We start from the raw sequence: 26,196 nt of genomic DNA, 5'->3' as shown, positions 1-26,196 counted from the left end.
TAAGACTCAAATTAATTATATTACCACTAAAAAAGAGTTTCTTATCATAATTTATGTTATTGATAAATTTAGGTCCTATTTGACTGGAACTAAATGCACTGTTTTTACCGAGCATTCAGCAATTCGATATCGGATTTCCAAAAGGAAGCTAAATCATGATTGATTAGATGGGTCTTATTATTGTAGAAATTTGATATCGAAGTGGTGGATAGGAAGGGTTCAGCAAATCAAATAGGAAACCACTTATCTAGGCTTGATGAGGGAAATTTTTATGACTTATGATAAAATTAATGAAAATTTTCCTGATGAGTGACTTCTCACTTCTTCTGATTTGAGTGTCCTATGGTATGCAGATAGTATAAACTTTATAATTAGCGATATTTTACCTTTTGATTTGTCATACCACCAGAGGAAGAAATTTGTTCGTGATATCAGATACTGCTTTTGGGATAACCCTTACCTATATAGAAAATATAAAGACCAGGTGATTATGAGATGTTTACCCCAAGAAAAGACCCAGGATGTGATTAGGAAATGTCATGACTTAGAATTTGGAGAGTAATTGGGTTTTATAGAACTGCATCTAAAATTTTACAATCTAGATTTTACTGACTTACTATATTTAGGGATGTAAATGATTATATTAAGACTTGTGACAGATGCCAAAAAGTAGGAAATATATTTATGAAAGATGAAGCACGTTTAAACTATACTTTGGAAGTTAAAATTTTTTATGTTTGGGGTTTAGATTTTATGGACCCTTTTGTAACTTCGTTAAAAAATCTTTATATATTGGTAGTTCTAAATTATATCTCAAAGTTGATAGAGGCAATAGTTCTCCCTAATTAGGCTCATACCGTATCCAAGTTTTTGAAGAAGAATATATTTTGCAGATATAGAATACCTATGGTAATACTAGTGATGGGGAATGCCACATTAGAAATAAAAAAATTGAGACAATTTTTGGAAAATACAGAATTAATCATAAAATATTCACAGTCTGTCACCCTCAAACAAATGGTTTAACAAAGGTATCTAATAGGGAGATAAAGAGAATCCTAAAAAAGATTGTTAACCCAAATAGGAAAGATTGAACTTTAAGACTAAATGTTTTATGGACTAATAGAACAATAATTGACGGTCAAACCATAAATTGACACTTTTTTTCCTATTATTGTTTTGTAAGCAGTTCTTCTATATGAAAGTGTTGCATTTCTCACTGAGTGCTATAGTCTCAAAATCTCCTAGCTTTCCTTTTTTTTGTTCAAAATATGCTTCATAAATTTTATATAGTCAGGCATCTGCTCAAGGCCTCAGCAAAAGGGATATTAACGGTCAACTTCTTAAACACTTACAAAATCGGAAAAATTCTTGATCCAACTTGTGTTTTTAAGGTCTCTGGGGAAATGGTCTTTCTAAGTCCTTCCTAATGGGTGCAGCTGGTCTCCCTCAGTCCTTTGAAGAGTTTTCAATGGGTCTTTCAGGCTCGGGATTTCTTCTACCACTTCAAGCTCCTTCCTAGTTACCTCCAATTCTCTTTCACTCCTCAATTTAATAGTTTTTACATATTCGTTATTCTTATCCTCAGAGTTAACATCGGTGTTACTAGAAAGAGTTCCTTGGGGTTAGTTACTAAGGGAATTTTTTATTTGGTCGAACTGATTTTCAATGTTTCTTATGGCCACAGTTTTACTCTGCAGTTGATTTCTCATTTGCAATACTACTTCCTCCAAAGACTTTTTTTTCCTTAAACTGTTGATTTTAGTTAAATTCATGTGGGTAAGGAAGTCTCAAATTGGTACTACTCTGATTATTCCAATTCCTCAATGGATTTGCTTGATTATTCTCTCGCTGTTGGTTTTCCATCCCTTGACTATTATTGTTTCAATTAAAATTGGGATGATTCTTTCACTCGGGATTATAGGTATTGGAATAAAAGTTATTAAACCTATTAATAAAAATCAAGGTCTCGAGAGGCAAAGCACTAGTATCCACCAGTTGTCCATATGAATTCTCCTCTGTTATTGGTGATCATTGTGGTTGATTTAACCCTAAAAGATCTAGCTTCCTAGGGATAGCCGCTACTGGAAGTCAAAATTGAAAGAACATTTGTGTTATGAGCTCTATGTCACGGACTAACTTTCCTCAAGTCACCCGTGCAGCTTTAGCGCTCTTTTTTAGCACTAAACCAGTCTTACCCCTCACAACACTGGACTTATGAGCCCCAAGCACTCTTAAGAAAAATAATAGAGAGAAGGGAATAATTAGCACTTGAATACTAGAATGCTTTGATTCAATGCTTGGGTAATTACAAATGAGGGGAGGAGCTCCTATTTATAGCCTCCTCCATGTCTTTGGCCTTTCATCTAGCCAATGTGGGACTATTCCAAGTCCAAGAGAAGTTTCTAGATTACAATATAATATTCTATCTCTTAGACTATTCTTATGTACATACATAACTCTAGAACATTCTAGGTTATTCTTAGATTCTCCTTAGAGCTTTTCCTTCTTGCTCTCTCTTGAATGTGGCGGAATCTTCTAGAGCTCCTTTGATGACTCTTTATATCCTGACCTTCTCTAAAATCTTCCATCTCGTGTTCGTCTTGACGATTTCTCGAATATGGCGGAGCGTGACACTCTCTCCCACTTAAACCCGCAATATCCTCATTGCGGCTTCCCCTGCACCTTCGAAACTGCCTCTTCGATTTGCCCCCACACATGGCAATCTTTGGCTTCCTTGGTGCAACACATCTTCCTGGCTGGCGGTTTATCTCTTGCCTCCACCACGTTCCTTGACATCCCAACTCTTTGGGACTTTTCTCCTTCATTGTTATGAAGGATAGCCAAGTTGTCCCCCTTGTCCTGTGAAATGTCATCCCTGAACTGGATTGCCGATAGCGTTTTGGATCCTTGCTTGCTTAACCTTATTATTGGTATTGAGCAAGCTAGACTCCCTTCTGTGATGCATAGGCTATTGGCAAATGGCATTGGGAATGCTCTTGCTTGCTCTAAGAAGTTCATTCCCAGGACAGCTTTGTAATCATCCAAAGGAATGACAGAGAAATCAATATTACCTGACCATGCCCCAATGCTGGTCTTGACTCCCTTAGCCACTCCGTCGATTGGCATCTCTGCTGAGTTGATGACTTTGATAGAGCCCCCTCCTTTAGTCATCTGCAACCCCAATCTCTTTGCTTCATTACTGGAGATGAAGTTGTGGGAAGCTCCCGTATCTACCATTGCCATGGTAGTCTTCCCTCCTATTGTCATCTCCACAAAGAGTAACCCCTTCCCTTGGGGTTTTGTTGGAGCTTGCACCGCATTCAGCTGTTGAAGAGATCCAACACGTGCCTCCATGTCATTTTCCCTGTCACTTTCTTCTTTATGGCTTGCAAGAAGAGAATTAAGGGCCTTCTTTTGAGGGCAATCCCTTGCCCAATGAGGTCCTTCACAAAGAAAGCAGCGGTTTTGATATTGCTTGTTTTTGGCCTTCCACTTATCCCTTGCCTTTGTTGGAGTTGATTCACGACGTTTCTCTTCCTTGTTTTTGCCCTTGTCATCCCCACCTTTGCTGTTGCAACTCTTCTTATCCTCAGGCTTTCTCGGCTCCTTTGAATAATCGACCAAGCTTTCGGCAACCGCGATGGCAGTGGCAAGATCTTGCACTCCTCGCCTCCTAAGCTCAGTCTTTGCCCAATGTTGAAACCCATCCATGAAGTTGAAGAGAGCATCCTTACCTGATATATCTGGGATTTCAAGAACTAGGCTTGTAAACTCTTTGATGTAGTCTTGAATCAAACTTTCTTGCTTAAGCCTTCGCAGTCGGGCTCGAGCCTCGTCTTCGGCATTCTCGGGATAAAACTGTCTCTTTAGCTCCCTCTTGAAGTCATTGAAAGTGGACATGGTGCACAAACCATTCTCTACATCTCCTTTTCTTCTCCACCAAAGCATAGCAATGTCTGAGAGATAAAGAGAAGCAAATTGAATTTTTGCATTTTCATCGACAATCCCCGTCGCTCCAAAGTATTGCTCTAGTCCCCATATGAAGTTGTCTACTTCCTTTGCGTTGCGAGTACCTCCAAAACTCATAGGTTTTGGAACTTTGATCCTCCTGACTTCGAAAGTGGGATGGCTTGTGGATGACGCGAGTGACTTCTTGCACAACGAAATGTCCCCACGCATTTCCTCCAAGCTAGCACGTATATCGCTCATCTCTTCTTTATAGGTACTTCGCACTTCTTGGAGCTTCCCCATAAAATCGTCCCGCAACTTAGCCACTTGGCCCATTAAGGTTTCTTCAAGTTGGAGCATCATAAATAGATGGTGACGTCCTCCTCCTCAAGTCCATCAACCCTTTCGCCAAGGTCCTCTACTTGGCCTTCCACGCCATTCTTTGCCTCCTCCATTCGAGCAAGGCGCGAATCAAAGCTATGCATGATCTCCTTAGACCTCCCTTGTGGCTTAGGTGCAACGGGGTCCCTTTGCTCCTGGCAACCTCGCCCCTGAGATGACTCCAGAATAGTGGCTTTCGACTCCATCACGTGCTCCTTGACGCTTTTCGTCATTCCCTCGAACCAAAGCTCTGATACCAACTGTCACGGACTAACTTTCCTCAAGTCACCCGTGCGGCTTTAGCGCTCTTTCTTAGCACTAAATCAGTCTTACCCCTCACAACACTGGACTTATGAGCCCCAAGCACTCTTAAGAAGAATAATAGAGAGAAAGAAATAATTAGCACTTGAATACTAGAATGTTTTGATTCAATGCTTGGGTAATTACAAATGAGGGGAGGAGCTCCTATTTATAGCCTCCTCCATGTCTTTGGTCTTTCATCTAGCCAATGTGGGACTATTCCAAGTCCAAGAGATGTTTCTAGATTACAATATAATATTCTATCTCTTAGACTATTCTTATGTACATACATAACTCTAGAACATTCTAGGTTATTCTTAGATTCTCTTTAGAGCTTTTCTTTCTTGCTCTCTCCTGAATGTGGCGGAATCTTCTAGAGCCCCTTTGATGACTCTTTATATCCTGACCTTCTCTAGAATCTTCCATCTCGTGTTCGTCTTGACGATTACTCGAATATGGCGGAGCGTGACATCTAGCTACCTTCCCAGGATTGACTATATCAGAAGGTAAATGGAAGTTATTTGTAGTCATCTCCTCAATCAAAGAATATGTCTCATCGAAAGATTTAGACATAAGAGAACCATCTGCAGCAGCGTCTATGATTGACCTAAAAAATCATACTAACCTATTATAAAAAGTTTGAATTATTAACTAGTCTGGTAAAGCATGGAGGAGATATTTCCTTAGAAGTTCTTTAAACCTTTCACAAGCTTCATAAATTGATTTACCATCATGTTGGCAAAAAAAAAAAGAATGGCATTTCTAAGTCTAGACGCTTTTTAAGGTGGGAAGTATATTGTTAAGAATTTTGGGCAAAGTCGTTTCAAGTCCTAATTGATCCGGGAGATAAGGAGTTAGTCATATTTTTGTTTTATCCCTCGAGAAAAAAAGGAAAAGCCTTAACCTCAAGGCGTCGTTGGAGACACCGTTGTAATGAAATGTAGCGCAAAGTTTTAAAAAACTCATTAAATAAAGGTTTGGATCTTCAGAAGGTGTCCCCCAAACTGACAATTCTACATCATTTGGATGATAACAGGCTTCAGTTCAAAGGTATTGGTTTCTATGGCAAGAATATGGATACCTAGGTGTATTTCGTTTACCGTAGTGTATGCATAATCTCTTAGTTATTCTGAAGATTATTCATCATCTCTTCTAAAAATAGTTGAAATCTTTTTTGTTTTCTAATTTTTTTAACTGTTCTCAAACTTAGAGTCGTAGGGTTCAGGGTCTAACAACCCTGCACTACGCATATAACCTACTAGGTTCACTAGCAAAGTGATTCTAAGCAAAAGAGAACAAACAAACAAATAAAAGCGCACCACAAATATTAAATAGAGGATTTTGAATCCCGTGCACAATAAAGCAAATAATAAACAAGGGATTTTTGAAATTTTATAAACAAAACAACAAATAAATACAGAGAACAAAAGACAATACAATTTTCAAGTCAAAAAGTACAAGCTCAACTAAAATTTACCTAAATCAAATTCAAGGTCATTCCACGGCAAAGGTGTTAAAAACTTGGCACGCACCAAGTGCTGCGAAGCACGAACTGCTCACACAATTATACGTGGTTTATCAATAATACCAAGTTTGAGTCTGATGGTCGATCCCACAGAGAACGATGAAACCTTAATCAAGGAAAAATTCGAACCTACTATTTTCAGCCTATGCCTAAAAAGTTTAATTTACTAATTCAATTGTTTATCTCCCCTAAATTTAAAAAGCAATTATATCCTAGCAAGCAAAAGGTTCTTGTAGAAAATTCAAGTATTAAAGATTTCCCTCTTTAATTAATCAAATGATGGATAGAATTAAGGAGTAGATTCAAAAACAGTGTCAATTAAGAGAAAAATTCTTCCTTATCCCCTTCCGGTGGACTAAGGAAGATTAGCAATCGCAAAGTTCCCTAAAACTCTCAATATGTCCAAAAGAAAATATCCCTAAAAGATTGCTTAAACTCATTTGTCATATCCTTATTCCAATGAATTTAAGTGATTAACTTTTTTGTTCCATACAGGATTCTTCCGGATCTTAATATTCACGATAGGTTTTAACAATCCACAGGTCAGGCAGAAGGTAAATTAAGTTCACAACCTCAACACACTCAAAATCAAATCAATTGTAGCAATCTCAAACTTTTAGTCATATCCAATCACCTTCATAATTAAAGAGAGAATCAAGTAAACTACTTACTATTCATAGCAACTTTCATCAACACAAACTTAGTATTATGAATAAACATCAAAACCAAGTGTTTATAAAGAAAACCTGAAGAAAATACAACTTAATTGTACTTATCTCTTGCATAATAAAGCTAGACAAAGATGTCTCCAATAGCAAGCAATAAACTTCTTCTCTCTTAATCTCCTTGTAACTCGTGTGGTTTTCTCCAAAATTCACCCTTTAGAATTGACAGAAGAAAAATCATAAACAAACCCTCATTAATTCGTGATCAAGCATTTTCTACATCTCTCCCCAAACTCAAGTTTTGAACTACCATAATTGCCAATTTTCGAGTATAGGTGTCGGAGCGCCCATAAGTGGCACTAGGGCGCCATTATTCGTTAAACTAAAGCGCCTTGGCACTAATGTCATGGCGCCTAATCGTTGCTCTTCTGGCGCCCCAGCGCTTCGAATACAATGTTGGGTTTCCGAGCACTTGGGAAATCTTCCGAAAGTCTAGCCTCTAGGTGCCACAAGATGGCACCCCAATGGTCCAATTACAACACCCCGGCGCTACAAGTCCAGCATCGGATTTCCATCTACTATATAATTTGACTCCAAAATCACTGGTTCTGGCGCCTAGGCGCCAACTTCTTGCGCTTAGGCACCATAACATCTTTTAGCTTCCTTGGTTCTGATTCAAATCCATTTCCATTCCGTTCATCCTCTTTTCTGCTACAACCTGCAAAAACAACATAAAATATTCCTAAAATTGCAGTATCAACATAAAAATACAATAATATAAGTAACAACATATACAAAAATTATCAACATATCAGTAAGCCACAATTACGTCTGTGGGCCGCAAATGCCAGAGTCAGAAGTTGCACGAAGTGTGCATCATGTGGGTCGTAGTGATGAGTTATAATAACATTCATAGGTCGCGGGAACCGGAGTCAGAAGTTTCACGAACTATGGACCACATAGGCTATAGTGGTTAGTTGCAATGACGTTCATATGTCACGTAAGCCAGAGTCGAGAACTACGCTAACTCTAGACCATGTAGGTCGTAGTTGGTATTGTCGGTCATAGTGGTGAGTGGTAATGACGTCTGCAGGTCACGAGAGCTGAAATAGAGAGTCGCACAAGCTGTGAACCATGTAGATTATAGTTGGTCATATAGGTTATAGTTGATCATGTAGGTCATAGTGGTAAGTTGCAACAGCATCGTAGGTCATAGGGTCGATGCTGGAGCTGCACGAGTTGTAAACCACGTAGGTCATAGTTAGTCACGTAGGTTACAGTGGTAAGTTGTAATGACATCCGTAGGCCGAAATGGCCAGAGTTAGGAGTTGCACGTGCTATGGACCACGTAGGTCATAGTTGGTCATGTGGGTCGTAGTGGTGAGTTGTAATAACGTCCATAAGCCACGGAGGCCGAAGTCGGAAACTACATGAGTTGTTAACTGCATGGGTCGTAGTTGGTTACGTAGGTCGTAATGATGAGAGTTGTAAAGAAATTCGTAGACCGCGAGGGTCGGAGATAGAAGTTGCATAAGTTGTGGAATGATGAGAGTTGTAAAGAAATTCGTAGACCGCGAAGGTCGGAGATAGAAGTTGCATAAGTTGTGGACGTAGGTCATAGTTGATTACATAAGTTTTAGTAGTGAGTTGTAATGACTTTCATGGGTAATGGGGCCAGAGTTGGGAGTTGCACAAGCGCATGTGAGATACATTGTTACACCATCTTCGGAGGTCAACCTGGTGCACGGGAAGGTGCATCGTATCGTTGGTTGCTTCATGACTCTGCGACATCAGTTTAGTTTCATATTATGTTTTGTTGCAAGGAGTGGGCGGTGGCGCCTGATGAGTGGTGGTCGGTTGCTGTAGGAGTATAAGGCAACTTCAGCTCCTCCAAACTTCAGTCTTCTGCAAGCTTCAAGCTCCCTCCACCATTTTCAAGAGAGAGGTAAAGCTCTATTTACAGAGTCGTAGTTGCAATTAATGAATGAATATGAGTCACTCTGATCAGACGATCAAGAAAAATTCCCTCCATCAGACGAATTTTGATGGACATTTAAGTTTATTAACGATATTGGAATTAAGTGAACTTGAGCTCGTTGGATTCGTCTTATCAGGAAGTTTCATTCTACTACAAGCTCACTAAATTAGGCATTCATTTGACCTTCTAAATACACTTAAAAAACTTTGAAAATAGTTTAATTGTTTGATTTGAGCTTGATTTGACTCGGATTTGACCAATTTTGTTGTTATTGAGTAAGTCTGGTTGAATCGATCTGTTTGACTATAAGTTCACTGAAATTGGAGCTTTGGATGATTCTTAATAAAAGTTTGAACATTTTTGCTCAAAAGATTACCTCAATATAAGTATCATACCTTGAGATTCATATTGGATATTGGAAATTTGTTGATGGTGTATCAAAACTAATATTCTTCTATGAAAAATAAAACTATTGAGTCACTACATATGCAAGAATGCTTACATATGCAAGAATGCTTACATGCATATCTCGTGTCTATCTAAATGAAGAGTTAGTTGTAATTTAATTTTATTGACATAGAACATAAAAAAGAGAAACTAAAATTAGAAATAGCTTCAAAAAAGTTATTCTAATTTAAAAATATAATTACTTAACTTAACTTGCATAACTCGCATACTCCCTATCTCTAAATATTTTAGAATTGATTGGCCTTCGGTCTAATAAATTAATATAATTTCATATTGAAATTTAATAACATTAAATTTAAATTAAAAAAAAATCAAACTTTAATTTAATTTAGCATTTTCCTGCAGAATGATCCACTCGGTCTCAAATCTGAATATTTCTTTCTTTAGTGCTTTCTAATTTTAATTTGCATAAAATCAATAGTAATGTTTTAATATAAATTCAATTTAACGAAAAATAAAACTTAAAAGATATAAACAAACCCTGACCTTATTAAATGGCTCGGTCCAATTCTTTCTTCTACCGCACACACCGCTTGGTTCAGTCTCCCGCACAGGCCCTTCATTCTCTTCCTCTTCGTGATCGAACCGGCCCATTAGGCTGCTTTTCCCGCACGGATGTGCTCGATCACACTACAGCCAGCCCACGTCCCATTCGCAAGGCTTCTGACATTCCCTCCTCTCATTTGACGATCTCTTCTCGCTTTGTGCGACTTCAACGCCCTCAGCTCAATTTTCATAATCACAACCCTCGTACAAATACATCCCCTTGTCTCTTTCTTCGATCGGTGCTTAAGCTCACCTGGACGTAGCGCTCGCCCTTTTTAGACTCCATCTCCATCAACTTTCTCTTTATTTTGGAACCAAGCTCGTTTCTGCTTCACTTGTTCTCTTCTTAATGTACGAACCCATACACTTCTCCGCCTCCTTATAACGCCAACATTACAAAGGAAATTAAAAATCAGGCATTACACATTTACTGACAATGTACATAATAGGTAAGGCTCTGCTCTGATTTGGGCGAATAAAATATTACGAACTTCAACCAGTTTTGTCCCCTATTGACAGAATCTAGAGAGATATTTGTCTGCTTCCAGTAAATTTGTGTTCTACAAATAAGCTAGCACGTAAGATGATATAAATGGGCCTATTGTGACATATGTTGCAAGTGAAAGACCCAGATACACCAAGATATAGATCCAATAACTACTCGAAGTAACTTGAATAACAATAAAAATGTAAGAAGAGCTTAACCAAGTCTCAAATCTCAGTGATCTAAGGTGATAACCCCCTCTATAACCACAAATCACCCCATTCCCATCAGGATCAAAGAGACCACATTGGCATCCAAAAGATATAAAAATTTCTTGAAAAAGGTTGCATTGTTTGAAATAGTTTCCAATATAGTTGAAGCTCAGTCAATGCTGCTGCAGCTTTCAAGCTTTAAATGAAGAAAGAGAGAGAAAGCTCTCATTCATAATTAACAATAAACAGCATAAAAATGTTCATCCTCCGCGTAAATAAAACAGCACCAGCACCCAAATTAAAAAAATGATGAATAGCAGAACTTGCACTAGATAAGTCAGCAGCTAAGCATACCTCTGACTGAAGCTCACGCATTATTTCATACATGTCTAGAAGCACAAACAATTTCTCTGGTGACCTCTTGCTTTTAGCAATAGCCTCCCCAAAACTGAACAGCATCAATACACTATCTGCGGTTACTTGAGCAAAACATAGATCCTTCTTGACATTAGTGTCAACAAAAATTTGATCACAAATTTTTCGCTCTGCAGCAAATAGGAGTTTGACCTGTTTCAAGTACGATCAAAAAATTGAAAGTAAAATTACAGAATTTATCATTTATATAAAGATGAAAGCTTACAGCAATGCGCATATAGTGAATCCAGTTTCCAATTTTGGCTTCTAAAACCTCCCAGGGCATCCTTTGCACATCATCCTTACTGAGCCTTTCCACTCCAAGTTTCCGGAGGCTAGATTCTAAAGCTGAAGAACGCGTTTCACTGAAATCCAAATGTACAAGAAGAAAGTTGCAAAGTTGCACAGAAAAGTCAACAAATGCTTCGGTTTGATTGTATATTGATTCAGCATAAGGAAATACCACTCAAACAAAGAACCAGTGTTCAGCAAGGAAACGAGGAAGATTCAACTACAAACCAATTAATTCCTATGTATTTCTTCAATTTTTGCATGCGTACCACATTACCTATGCATAAAAATGTGTATTTCACTTTTGAAATGTTAAAATGATGGTATTTTTATGTGATATGAACAATTTGGGTGGCCTTTCTGAAACTTAAAAAAACAAAGTAGTAATTTTACAGTATCCAACGTTTCATATCAATTTTTGCAACTATAACTTTATTGACGGGCTTCATTCAGAAGACCATGAGCCAAAGAAAATGAGTATTCCAAAAAATCCATGATAAAAATAAGTTATCAACAATAGTTTGTAAACATGTACAGAACAAGAAATATCATTTCCTGTCAAATTCTTCTATATTAATCATAACATGAGTATGATAAGAACCATGAACAAACTCATGGTCACATGATCTGAGAATACCAGCTTCCAAGAAAAACGAACGATAACTTTTCCAATTTTACACTATTCCATAACAAAGAATCAGCTATGCAAAAGAAATTAGACTAACATTCTACCTATTATTGGGGTTGAAAGGAGAGAAGGATGGACCTTTGTTGAACCCACTGACATGATAATTGCATTTTGACAATAAAGCATGTTTGGGGCATGGGAATAAACATACATACCAACAGATTCCTATGTATTTATCTACCACTGAAACTTTACTTTTTACATCTATATCACCCAAATCTTTCATATCGCAACAAAATTATCATCATTTTAACTTTTTAAAAGTGAAATACACCTTTCATGCAAGGGTAAGGAGGCATATATGTAAAAATTGAAGTTTAGGTGTTAGATATTTAAATACATAAGAATTGTGGGGTATGCATGTATAAATCTTTCTACTATTAAAGCATGTTACAGAACTAACACAAGCATCACTCCTTCTTAAGAGATGTCAATGTGTGTGACCCCAACCAGGAAAAGAGCTAAAAAATATAAATAATCTGGAACTAAATCATTTCATCAGAACTACAAGGTACGAGTAGACAATTCTAGAGAATTAATGAACAAATTAGAAATTCGTCGAAGTAACACCTAGTCCGACCGACCATACACAAAAGCACAAGAAAATTCAAAACTCTAAACAAGAAGATAAAATCAGCACCCCCACCCGGGCGTCCCGCAACAATCAAAAAAGGTCAGGAGGAAGGTTCATCTATAATATCTTACTCCAGCATTTATAGACGTTGCTTGACTCAAAGCTTGAAGATTACAGAATGTTACTCTCTCTCAATGCAACATCCATATACTTTGTTAGAACACTGCATGAACATAATACAATTGGTAGTAGAAAAAGCGAGTCAGATACTTAAGAATCAGATTTCAAATCCTTCTTTTTTCCCCAAGTGACAATACTAATGAAATTATTTGTTCAACAATCAAAATAATATGTGATTTATTATAAATCATCCATCGGTTCAACTTGTTAGTCGACCTTCATTAATCCCTCCTTTCTAGAGTATCTATTAGTAATGAATTCTAACATCTCCGATCACTTGAGAACTTACATCCAAGCTAGTGCAGGTCTTGTAATTCCTAATTTGCAGGTCTTCTAATTCCTAGTCATAGCCCAGCCTAAATCCTCTAACCAGATGACTACCAAAATGGTAAAATCAACAGCTTTTTAATCCATGCCATATAAGATAAGAATCCATCCTCTTTGCTGCCAATATAAATAAACATTAAACACATCAAGTTAAGCAGGTCCTCGTGTCCTCGGATTTTCATGCAGTCCTAAACAGCAACAATAGCAAGAAGCTTTAACCAAGGCATTTACATACATACCACCCAATTCTCATGTATTTATACAACACCTAAAATTTGCTTTTCTACATTCATAACGCCCAAATCTTTCATATCACATCAAAAATATCACTATTTCAACTTTTAAAAAGCGACATGCATCTTTCCATGCATAGGTAAGGTGGCATATATGTAAAAAATTGAAGTTTAGGTGTTATATATGTAAATACCTAGGAATTCAGTGGCATGCATGCAAATCTTCAAAACAAAACTGGGATAAACAAAGTAAAGTAACATTTGAAGGTTGTACCAATAAAATTTTAGGCATTGGTCTTGTTTTCCAGCATGAACCATCTGCTGCGCCAGGTCATGCAGCAAAGGTAAAACCCTTGGAGGAATGAGGATTGGAAGTTTGTATATGGCTGTCTCTAAGTTTTGGGCTTGCTGATCAGAATTGGCAGAGAAGAGATTCTTTCCTCCCTCGCCCTGCTCAGCGAATAAACTAGCTGTAGGCCTCAAAAAACTAGGAAGGCAGTCAAAAAGATAGTCTGGCTCCACAAGCTTGCTGATAGAACAAAAAAGGAATGAACATGGAGGTTATCGGTCATGCAATTTTGTCTCCAAGTAAATTAAATTAATAAGAAATATTGTTATTTCTTCATTAGACACTTTCTGAAATATTCAAGAGAATTTTCAAACGAACTAAAAACAAGCATCTTATTCCTTAGAAAAATAAATTTAGAGAAAACATGTCAGTATAAAGTGCTGTTGAATAAACCTATAGGTAGATAGGAGCTGCCTAAATTCATCATCAAGCTTCACAATTGCCTTTGAGAGCAATGCATTGGCATGGTTAAGCACCCCATCAGAGCCCTTGAAGCCTTTAGTAGAGCTGAAAAACTGAACAATACTTCTCAACTGGCTTATTGCCTCCAAATAGCTTTCTAAGTCCTCATGTGGACCTCTCAGAATCTTCGCCTCGGCCTACATTTTCAATAGAAAAAATAACATAATATATTTTGAATCAAATAGGCCACATACTCATGAAACTCAAATTATTACATCCATTGGGACTTGTAAGTCAGCATGAGTTGTTAATCATCGACAACAATTTTAAGCTTAGTAGTTTCAAGCATTTTTTTTTAAAGTTTAGTTGCAATTTCTTCAAATATATAATGCACAAAACATAGCAGAAAAAGTGTAGAATAATCATGTCAGTATCAAGTATAATACCTTATACCATACTGCGTAAGATAATGTTCATTTGGCCCAATTTATCTCGTGTCAGGCTGACACCCACTGTTTTATTTTTGTTCGAGTCACTTCTCAGGGGCCACTTATCCCAGAAGTTCTTAAGAAAAAGTTCACTTTATATACCAGAAGGCATCAACTTTAACATATTATGGCCAAACTCTTTACTTAAATAACCCGGTAATCCTTACTCCACCATTTTTTTTTTTGGGGCATTTAAATACATACCACCCAATTCCTCTGTTTACCTAACACCTAAACTTTAATTCTTACATTTATACCACCCAATCTTTCATATCAAACAAAAAGTATCACCATTTTAAATTTTAAAAAGTGAAAAACAGCTTTTTGTGCATGGGTAAGGTAGCATGTATGTAAAAATTGGATTTTGGTATTAGATATGTAAATACGTATGAATTATATGGTATGTATGTAAATATTTCCATCTATATATATTATATCCCTTCTTCTATTTGTGAGGTGGGATTTAGTTCCTTCATGCACTGGTTTTCTACTAGAAATTCGTCATCCTAGAAGCCTGCCTGGGGCCACGCCTAATCTAAGCCTCAACCAAAGAAATCACCCAAACAGCCATCAACCTCATCAAACTGCCCTATTTGGAGTTGGCTCATCTTTTTCTTTAGCTCGTATTACAGAAGGTCAGGCCCTAACACTAGTTGCAATGCCCAATGCCACAAAATGCAAGGTATCTACACTTTAGCCAGCCCCTTTCCATACTAAACTGAAACTTATGGCTGTATGCTTTTTCATATAAATTAAGATTTAGATTGTCACACCAAGAAATAACTGTAACTTGTTAATTGTATAAATCACCAAGTGTCCTCGTAAGTAATGCAGAGGAAAGTGTCGATAAATCATTATTTTTTCTTCGAAAAAAATAGCAAAAACAGCATTTGACAATGTAAATAAAGATCACATCCCAAAAAAAAAAATGAAATGAAGCAAAAATTAGCAAAACCTTGCGCTTGAGATCAAACTGGGCCAGTATAACATCCGCAGATTTCAATGTCTTGTCGATGTTCTCGTGTGCCCTCCTGATAGCATGCGTCCGAACCTAAAACAATGTTTTATGAACCAGAATCACAAAGAACCCATGAATCCCATACCATTCTCAAGGAAACCAATAAGCTGTGACACGAAACCCCAGCTGAATCTCCCAAAAAACCCCGCCACCATCAATTTCCAAATCCAGAGGATCTACCAGATAGAATGAGAGTGCAAAACAAGAGACCTGTGTGGGGCGCATGGCTGCTTCGAGTGAGGAAAGACGGTGATCAAATGAGCCAAGGATGGTGACCATTGTCTCTGTGATCGCCTGACTCTTATGCAGTGATTCTCTCAGAAAGCTCGTCTTCTCCGTTAGGTCTTCTATTGCCTCAGGAACTCCCATTGCTCGCTCTCCACCTTCGCTCCCGACGTTCTGTCGTAGATCCAGGCGAGGAATCGCTTCCTCGACGATCTACATATTACTATATACATGTATATGTACATGTATATATATATATACCAAACGTCATCCCATCACGAAACGGACGGCTGAGATCCATCTGAAATGTCAAAAAGACCCACTTTACCTTGGTTCAACCACGATAATGAGGGAAATAACTCATAACACGCAACAATGAATTTTTTTAGAAACTATATGTATATTATATAAAATGATTATTTTATTTATTTATTAGTTTAATATAAAAAAAGTTTTTTTTTCTGTTTAGTTAAACAAAATTATTCTATAAATATGTAATTAGTTTATTAAATTACAATTAAATTAAGTTTAGTCTTACATATTTTTCCAACCGTCTCTGATCAAAAAACAAAAGAATGTCAGATCAACAACGTTTTCATTGCGATCTGCACTTAATGGCCATATAAAAAATAAGTAATAATAATAATGATAAAACTCTCCATCCTCATTCACTTAACAGAGAGTTCTAATTATTTTATTATTTATATTACAATTCAAATGAAGTGTCTTGATAAGATGAGCCAGTTGATATCAAATATAGCTTAATCGGATTCAAACGAGCCCACATCATGCAATTAAAACATAATAAAAATCTTTGAGATATGTTTTAAGGGATTACATGATATCAAATTTGTTAAGTTCAAAATAAAATCGAGCGATTTGATGAGATGAATCAAATGAGCTTAAGATCGCTTAATTCGGACATCATTAAGGCACTTAAATGCCCCTAAAACATCACCTGATCAAGGACAATATTTCAGTTTGTACGATGGGCTGGTTTGGATTTTTGCAGTAGTGCTCCATTTTCTTCATGAAAAAGGGAATGGGAGGCTAAAAGAGCTCCAAGCACTTGAGGGTTCTAGTGCTCTGCCGTCTTTGGTTTGTCGTCATCAAATGACCACTGCTACCCAATCACTAGCATTGTCGTTGTAGAACCACCGCCATCATATTGTTGCCGCCCCGACCCAATTCAACTTGGCCACTACAGTCACCACCACTAGACCAGCATCATTGGGTTATCGTTGTTGTTAGATCACCATTGTTTGGCCGCTATCGTTATCATCGTTGGACCACCTCCATTGAGTCAAACCATTGTGGACGAGCCGGATCACCATCGCAGCAATCAGACCGCAGTCACGGCCATCATCAAACCATATTTGCTCAGCCACCACCGTTGTTGATGTCATACCATCGCCACCTAGGCCTCATTACAGTCGGATCACCACTGTCCCGCATCCAACAACACTCATTTAAGTAGGTTTCTATATCTCTTGTTCTCGCTCTGCCTTCTCTTCCTATCAACATAATCAGGAGTCACATGTTCCCTCTGCGACGAACCCACCGGTGAACTTCTATACCAATGAGCAGCCCAAGGCCATCAAACCCCACCAACAACACTCATTTCCATTGTGCGCTCTTATTCTCTCTGTGTTTGTAGAAGACTTGCAACCCCACTGTTCCACTCACATTATCATGTACAGTAAACCTCTCACTGACGAGCTCACAGCTCCCATCGGCGACCGTTGCTTTTTCCCCCTCCCGCCACTTATTCCAAGTGCATCAAAATAACAAAAAGATACGAAGACTCCGCTAGGAATTGAGATTATCTCTTCAAACTAGGCTTTATGCTTGCTGCTTTGATTTGACCCTTACCCTTAGTGGCTCCTTTCCAGTCATTTGATTTATATAATCTTGACTGGATTCATTCTTCTGCTTTCTTTTATAGCTAATCAGCCGTTACAGAACGTTGTAATTGTTGTGCCATTTGAAATCTTGACTCTCTGTTATATACCACCAAAACCGTCGGTATTGATGCGTAGTTCAGCTCGAGCAACACGAGCAGCTGTCATCAGCTCCCAGCTGTGGGGAACACATAAATTTTAATTTAATATTGACATTGCTTCTTTAAATTTTTAAAATTTAATTGACAATAGATCATATGTTATTTTCAGATTTAATTCCTCACACAAGCCATCCATTCAATCAGAGATATAATGCAGAGCAAGTATGACCACCTGTACTTATCTTGGAGGGAGATCTCGATAATAATTTAGAAGATATGATTTGGAGATTTTAAGGTAAACATTTTACATAACAATTACAATTATGTATTTATTTTTATGAATCTAATAATTTCTAATTCAATTTACATAAATAATGGTTATGACACCCTGAGGAGGAAGCACACATCTACATAAACTTTGAGCACAAAGTGAGCAAACATCCGCACAACCAATTTGGCGATATACGCCGGACACATGAATGCCTCTTGTGGCTGGGCAAGGATATGTTTGCCGCACAGCTTAGGACACGAGACTCTCCTGAGTATCAGAGGATGATGAAGCAGGTAAAGATGAATCGCTGCTCTAACTGTTGGGGCCTCGGAGCACACCAATGGAGCGTTTCCACATACAAAGATTTATTTTCTTGTATTAATTTGTTTTTTTTTTTTTACATTAAATGTATGATAACTATTCCATTACATTGACATATACTGGAGAAAGGAAGGAAGCCAAGTGTTGCATATTTACACGAGCGCACCCATAATTGATGATGAGGAGAGGACATTGGAGGATGAGCACGATGAGTAAGTGGTTCTTTTTTTGTTTGTTTGTGCATCAAACAAATTATTGTTAACAAACATTATTTTTATTGTGCATCCGTACATATCGTTTTATTTAATTCAATTATTTTTCTTTTATTTATATATATAATTTATGCATTAATTAGTTTTGTTACTGTGTCTTGTTGTGTTTTGATTGCATAGTTATGTTTGCAGGTGTGTAGAATGTAACATTGAAAGAATGTTTTAATTTTGTTTTCTGATGGTGCAAGAATTTGACGATTTTACGATCTCTTGATTATATGTTGACATTTTTCCGACAGCTTATTGAACAAGTGACGTCTGAACAAAGTGTTGCACTTTTGATGCAAACAAAACAATCGATAAATTCTCACAATCAACCGACAATTGAGCAAAATTTTGCCGGCGGAATAGTGACAGTTTTCTGACAGCAGTACATCACTCTTTCAATGCACACTTGCGTCGCTTATATAATCGATGGTTAAGCTATATATATACATACATTTATAATCCAAATTTTCACTTGAACTCGAAGCAATTTTGAATTTAAAAATTTAAAGGATAGCTTTAGGACTATCCAACCGTTAATTTAAACAAATTTATAGTCAAGCAAATCTTCTTAACCAGATGAACCGAACATAGTAAAAAAAGGCTGATCAGATCAAACTAGACCCAATTCAAGTACTTAAATTTTGAATTTGAAGTTTGGAAGGCCAACGAAAGAACCAAATACTCCACCCTAATTGTGCGCTTAAAGTCAAAGTGAGCGATTCAATAAGATATGTAACTGCAACAATCCTAAGGGAACTCAATTTTGAGGGAATTAATACAAATTACTATGAACTATATGATGGAATGCTTTAGAAATTTTGCTTTGGTTATCAAGATACCACCAAGTAATGTATAAATATAACCAAACCGACCATAAATACAACCCCACTATCCATATGAAGGGATTTGGGACTCATTGAGAGTTTAGAGATATGTTGATAAACTCTACAATTTTGTCTGACGACCGATATTGATGATAACAACTAGCAATCATAGTAGTTCAACTATCATATTGTGCGATAATTTTATTTTTTATTTTTTTTATTTTTTTGCATATCCACCATCGTCCAATCATTACTAGCCGTCCAATCATTACTAGCCAATTAATGTCACTTGATTGTCTTTCATTTAATAGTAATCACTTATTCACTATCATCAAACTATTTTATTCTGATTAACTTTGGTCATGTGTCATAATCAATTGATTGTCGTCTCTACACGTCACTATAATCTTCGAATTTTTTAGCTACAACTACAATTGATCAAGCTTGTGTTGTGTACTTTTGTAACCCATATTCTCTAATTCAAAGATGAGTGGTTTCTGTGTGTTTATTCTCCTGTATTGGTATATATGTGGATTACTTGTACAATGCTAAGACATTAAATAGTTATATTGCCATACTTACTAACTGTTGTAGCCTGTAAATTAGTTTAACATACATTCATGCATCCATATACATATAGGTGTGACATTTTCATATTTTATTTTAGCCTTTGCATTTTCAAAATAAATATTTTTTTACTTTTTTTTTTATCTATTGAATCAAATCTAAACTAAATAGTTTAACTATATTACATTTGGATTTGAATCAATTTACTTATGATTTGGTCGATTTTGCCTATAAATTAATTTAGTTCAAATAGTTTAAGAAAGCTATCAATCATTCTATCGTAATCAACCGAATGCACACTCTTAAAATATTAATTAAAGACATTTAGAGAGATTTATTTAAGAGATGTCTTCAAGAGGAGAAAATATTCCGTCCAGACACCGCATGTCCAGCCGGCCAACCACCGGCGGTCACGTCGTCATACATATCATCGGCAGGCAATATGACGCCGATGGTTGGTCGTCCGAACGTAATATTTTTTCCTTGAACAAACGTACCAACTTAGCATTCCCATATATATGAGCTCTTCAAGACTTTTTTTTTTTGGAAAAGTCCAAACATTTCCTAATTAACGAATTTGACATTCTACCAGCACTCCATCATATTAATATTGGGTTATATCAGCCATGATTACGACAAAAAATGTACATTACATCAAAGTTTCCAATAAACCTTTGCACATATTGTCGAAATTTAATAAATATTAATTAATGTCATTCATTAATGTTATTTTGACCCTCAATTAATGAACTAAGGTAAAAGGGCACTCTTGTAATGTGGTACCGCTCACCTACCACATCTCACCTACTGTTCACCTACCGCTCACCTACCGCTCACCTACCTCTTCTATAAATAGAGAGGGTGTGAGGCCTAGGAGAGCAAGGGAGAAGAGATCTTAAGCTACCACAAAGGAGGAGAGAATAGCTAAAGAGCTAGAGAGGAGGAGAGCGTCTTGAGGTCTTGTATCAAGGTGTCGCTTGAGAAGAAGGCCATAGAAGGAAGATGATGACTCATCTCTATGTATAAGCTATGTATTCTCCATCTCATTTGCCTTAGTGAACTATTTGATTAATTCCCTAACGTGGACGTAGATCCAGTTGGATCAAACCACGCAAGCGATCTGTGTTTACTTGTGCTCTTTGCGTTTAATTTCTATGTCAGGAAGTACATATCTCACAACAATTAAATAATAATAATAAGCTACCCTTGAAAGGAAGGTTTAGTGGTGGGACCATCATCTAATTGTTGAAGTTATTGCTGCAGCTGTTGTCTCTATAAATTAGGGTATTTACATACAATTTACACATCTAACCCTTAAATTTCAATATTTACATTCAGAGCACTCTATTCCTTAACATCACATCAAAAACATTGCTTTCATTAACTTTCTGGAAGTCAAATACAATTTTTTTTTATGGGAATGTCATAAAACTAAATATTAAACTTCTAATGTTAGATAAATAAATTCATAAGAATTGTGTGCTAAATATGTAAGTTTCTCTTAAAATCTAAATGCTGCCACATTTTTATATTGCTTCTTACAGTTTTAAAATATTCTCTTATAGTTATATATATATATATATATAGATAACGAATGATCAGAGGCAATTACACGAGTCGGCAACCACTCATAATGTGTCTAACAGTTCGAGTACCGCCTTCTTAAGGCCAATTGTGCCACAGAGGATTCAAACCCCCGACCTGAAGAGTCTTATACTGTGGAATGCCAACCAACAGACCGAAGTACGCGTCCCCTTCGATTCTCCCATATAAAACAACTAAATTTATGAATAAATCCTCTCTTAATAAGCTCGATATGTCCTTTCTAATCATAAGAGTTTAATAACACTTTAATTGTTTTTCCAAAGTTAGGTTAAATTCATGATTGAAGTTCACATGGGATGCCTTTTATAAGTTAAAATGATTCTAACTGCTACTCATATCAATCATGTGGGATAAATATTCATATAAGATAATGTAGAAATATTTTTTATATAATTATTGCGTGGACTTTGATAGAGTGATGAGACTACTTAACAACTTTATTTATTTTATAAAATATATTCGGTTAAGTTGTTCCATCGGTGTAGGTTAAGAAACTCATATCATGTGCTTGTGCTTGGTTGACTAAACTTGAGGTGGTGCATGGTGTTTAAGAGATGGTGCTCATGAAGTGATGTGTTTATTTAGTGGAGTAAACGCATCATTTCTGTATATGAATAAGAAAATAGTTATGGTCATGGAGTAAAGCAAGATCGGCACGCATAATTATACTGTTTATATTTGAATGATGTGCCAGCTTGTTTAATATGTTTTTCAACTTCTTTTGGTATGAGTTAATCACTCTAGACCTTTGACATCCCACCTTCTAGTCCTTAAATCTTTATATAAATCTTTGTGTGAGATTAAAGTATGTTGAACTAGATCTGACGACCTTGAACAGGGCACGTGTCGAAGGATCGTCCTTCAAGGGCGAAAAAGATTGTCAGGCGGCACGGAGCAACTTATCCGGCCAACCTGGTAGAGAATATGACCAAAAAAGTAGGCGAACCACTCGTTATATTGGGAGCAAGTGAAACGAAGTCCGACGAGCAAGGATTCAACCATACATGGTAACGGTGATCTTGACGTTTATTACGACCGAACAACAATAGAGAATCCCAATGATATCATCAATATTTTATAATGGAGCTTCTTTTTACTATAAATATGAGAATAACAACCCATAACACGTTAATTATTTTTATTCATGGTTATATATTTGTTAAATATGTTGTGAGATATAGTTGTTCTTAATGTTAAATGTTATGATCTCTATTTGTAGGCGTGAAAAATATGATCGTTCTTTCATTTTATTTTATTTTTTTAGTACAAAATTGAGGCTCATTTGAGATGACTTTTTGGGAGTAAATTAGCATCGGATAATATCATGCGTCAATGCAGCTATTAATAAGTGACCGTTCAATTCTACCGCAAACTATACGACATCTTAAAAAGTAAATCCAAATACGATGCAATTTTGCAACAAAAAAAAAAAACCAGAGGCTGCGGATCAAGCCACTTCGGCAAAAACATGAACCATGAACTGTAGCTAATGGAGAAAGCATCCGTTACAACCATAGGATGGAGGAAACCCAATTTTCAAGCGTAAAATAAAGAAAAGAAATGGATATCTATAACTAACATTTTTCATTCCATGAAAATCTCCACCAATGTTCCTGTGTTTCCGGGCTTTATCAGAAAGAAAATGCAACACTACCCAATGTATTCCAAAAAAATTGAATAATATAATAAGTTCAAATTGAATAATATAATAAGTTCAAATGAACTCGAAATGGTTCAAGGGGTTTTAAAAGTTGTTAGGGCTACACCCAAAACATTTTTATGATATTTTGGATATTTTGAAGGATAATTAAACTTATTATTCTTTGTTCAAAAAAATTATCCATTAAGACTTTTAGGGACCCACCAAGTTATTCCTCGAGACCCAATAATTCACCAAGTAATGTGATACACTATTTATCCTATATTAATTAACCCAATGCTCAAGGATTTAAGTCTTCTTTATGGTATTCAAATCATTGTGAGCAACTAAGAATATTTGGTTTTTGCTACACACGGATCATTAAACTTTTGTAAGTACGAGGTCTAGGTGGTTAGGGTGATGGCGATAAAGCTAATGTGTGCTAAGACAAAGGATACGACATGAGATTTAGAATAATATCTCTTACCTCAAGTACATTCAATGAAATGAGAGGATAAGAACTGATGGTACTATTCGCCAACTCTTGATGAGATTGTTGCTTTTAATACTCTTAGGTTGCCTGTAGTCTTAGCTCGATAAAAGTAATTAACCTATGGACTACACTACTTTGCAAAGTATTTACAAAAATAAAATTTCTTTTGTCTGATAAAGTAAACTCAAAATGCATGAAAACTAAATTTAAAATGAAAATTTATAAAGGTCCACGGTCAATCACTTGGATCGAGGTTAGGACTGTCCTCCGTAGATTGTCGAGTTGGTAGCTCTCATTCAAGGATGGGAAACACACAGTCTAGCTCTGAACCCCCCACATTTACCAATGCTTACACCTAGTTCTGGTCTTCCATATATGACTACGGGTTTTCTTTTACTTGCTCATGTTTTTCTATGACTCATTTTCCGACTTTTTCGTACTGGATGCACCTGTTTATTTTCTTGTAATTTATTTAATTATCCTGCAAATATATTATGTTTTATGAGGCTAACTCAGCGGTAGTAGAGACCTTGGTACACATTTACATTTTATGCATTTACAATTTTATTTATTTGCCTTACAATATTTTCTGCCCGCGTTTATTTACTTTATATGCAAAACTAAACCAAAACTGAAAACCACAAAAACATTTTCAATATTAAATTTACATTTTCAAAATAATGAACAAACATAATACACTCATTCTTAGGTGATTTTGATTATCTGAGATGTATTTAACATAGGGGTTTGCCTTTATTAGAAACTTTGGAACCCAATTTAATATAAACCTTATCTAATCTTTTATATTAGATGGGGAATTTGTGTCAACATAAAGTTTTCACAGACTAAAACAGATGTCATATATTCTTTAGTTTATTTAATCGAGTCTTACTATCAAATAATGTGTCTATTCTCCGGAATAGATGCATGGCTTGTAGTGTTGTGCTCGTTTATTTAATCAGATAGATTTCGTATTATCAAAAATTAAAACACTACTTTTCAGTATATGTATATATATATATATATATATATACCATCTTATTTATGAAAATGTATTTTTCACTTTTTAAGGGTGGAACTGTTTGAAACAACAGTTATGAGACTGCTATAGAAGAAATTGTTTTTTAAAAGGCGGCGGTGACTATTATAAATTTATTTTATTTAAAAAAAAAAGTAACTTCATTGACTTCTAACAACCACATCTCTTTAACATTTCAATTGAAAAAAATAACTTTAATCATAAAGATTTCTAAAAAACAACACCAAAGTAATTCTTCAGACAGAACTATGATGTCGGTCTATAAATTAAAACAGACAACAAACAGAACAGACACAGAACTGTCCCAAACAGACCCTAAAAGTTAAAATGATGATGTTTTTATTTGATATAAGAAAAATTGAATGGTATGAATATAAAAAGTGAAATTGAGTTGTTAGATGTGTAATTATTTTCACAAATTAATATTCTGCGAAATCAATGTATTGTTGCCATGCAGCAAATTTATGAATAATTTGGTTGATTATTAGGGTGCAATATGTAATTAAAGTATAATTAAAACAGTGTTATCGAATTAACTAACTATAACATTTGATTAATGAAGTTTTTGAATTGATTAAACTTACATGATAGAGTATTATTGCCACCATTATTCTGGCTGCACAAATCAAATGTGTGATTAGAAGATGGATCACCCTCTCCTTTCTCTCACTTGTATTTACGAATATACCTTCAACTGAAAAAAAAAAAAAAAAAAGAAATGTACAATATATAATTGTTAGATATCAATCAATGAAGACAATAATATTGTAAATAACAACTATTTAAAAAAAAATATTATTTATGTAATATAATAAAATTTAGGTAAATTTGCATAAATGCCCCTCAAATCTTATGTATTTGCACATCTAACACTTCAACTTTAATTTTTACATATACACCTCCTTACATATCTATGAAAACAGAGTGTATGAAAATCTGTATTTCATTTTTTATGAGTTTAAATAGTGATTTTTTTGACGTGATCGAAAAGATTTGGGTGGTATAAATGTAAAAAGAAAAAGTTTAGGTGTTAGATTTGTAAATACACAAGATTTATAAAATTCTCCTTTTCCGGCATATGCAGAGATGAATGCGCCGTCCGATCTCCACCGTTGATCCGAGCTTTCATCATTTTTTTTGTTTAAAAAAAAATTGGCCCACTGAAATACAACTTTGACCTGATCAACGGTGGAGATCGGACGACGCATTCTAAAGTCTTTGCTCACCGACATCTCCTCGGAGAAATTCATGCTCATAATACCATATCCTTTTGAGTTTATTTTGGAAAACCTCGTTGACTTCTAATACCACTAATTAAACAAAAATTTAAAATAATTACCAATAAAAAAGATAATCGCTGTGTAATTTTAATATATTTCGATATAAAATTATAAGAAAGTTACATGCATCACACAATTGCTATTGGTTTACATATCTACCACCTAAAATAAAGTTCTTACATTTATACCACTTTAT

The 26,196-nt window shown here is 35.9% G+C and overlaps 1 protein-coding gene across 1 annotated transcript in view; it reads right to left on the bottom strand.

Annotated features, from left to right (window-relative positions):
* The window catches only part of LOC110026245 (exocyst complex component EXO70A1-like), a 35,331-nt gene extending 19,428 nt beyond the window's left edge, over nucleotides 1–15,903 (bottom strand). The window contains exons 1-6 of the mRNA XM_020727116.1: nucleotides 15,685–15,903; nucleotides 15,412–15,507; nucleotides 13,960–14,165; nucleotides 13,492–13,746; nucleotides 11,151–11,289; nucleotides 10,865–11,077 (exon numbers count right to left, since the gene is read on the bottom strand). Of these exons, the coding sequence (XP_020582775.1) occupies nucleotides 10,865–11,077; nucleotides 11,151–11,289; nucleotides 13,492–13,746; nucleotides 13,960–14,165; nucleotides 15,412–15,507; nucleotides 15,685–15,843 (1,068 nt within the window). The 5' untranslated portion in view covers nucleotides 15,844–15,903. The remainder of the gene's footprint in view (nucleotides 1–10,864; nucleotides 11,078–11,150; nucleotides 11,290–13,491; nucleotides 13,747–13,959; nucleotides 14,166–15,411; nucleotides 15,508–15,684) is intronic.
* Nucleotides 15,904–26,196: the final 10,293 nt, after the last annotated feature.

This window comes from Phalaenopsis equestris, unplaced genomic scaffold (assembly GCF_001263595.1).
Source record: "Phalaenopsis equestris unplaced genomic scaffold, ASM126359v1 Scaffold000359, whole genome shotgun sequence".
Lineage (NCBI taxonomy): Eukaryota > Viridiplantae > Streptophyta > Magnoliopsida > Asparagales > Orchidaceae > Phalaenopsis > Phalaenopsis equestris.
This window is presented reverse-complemented; position numbering and strand designations above follow the sequence as displayed.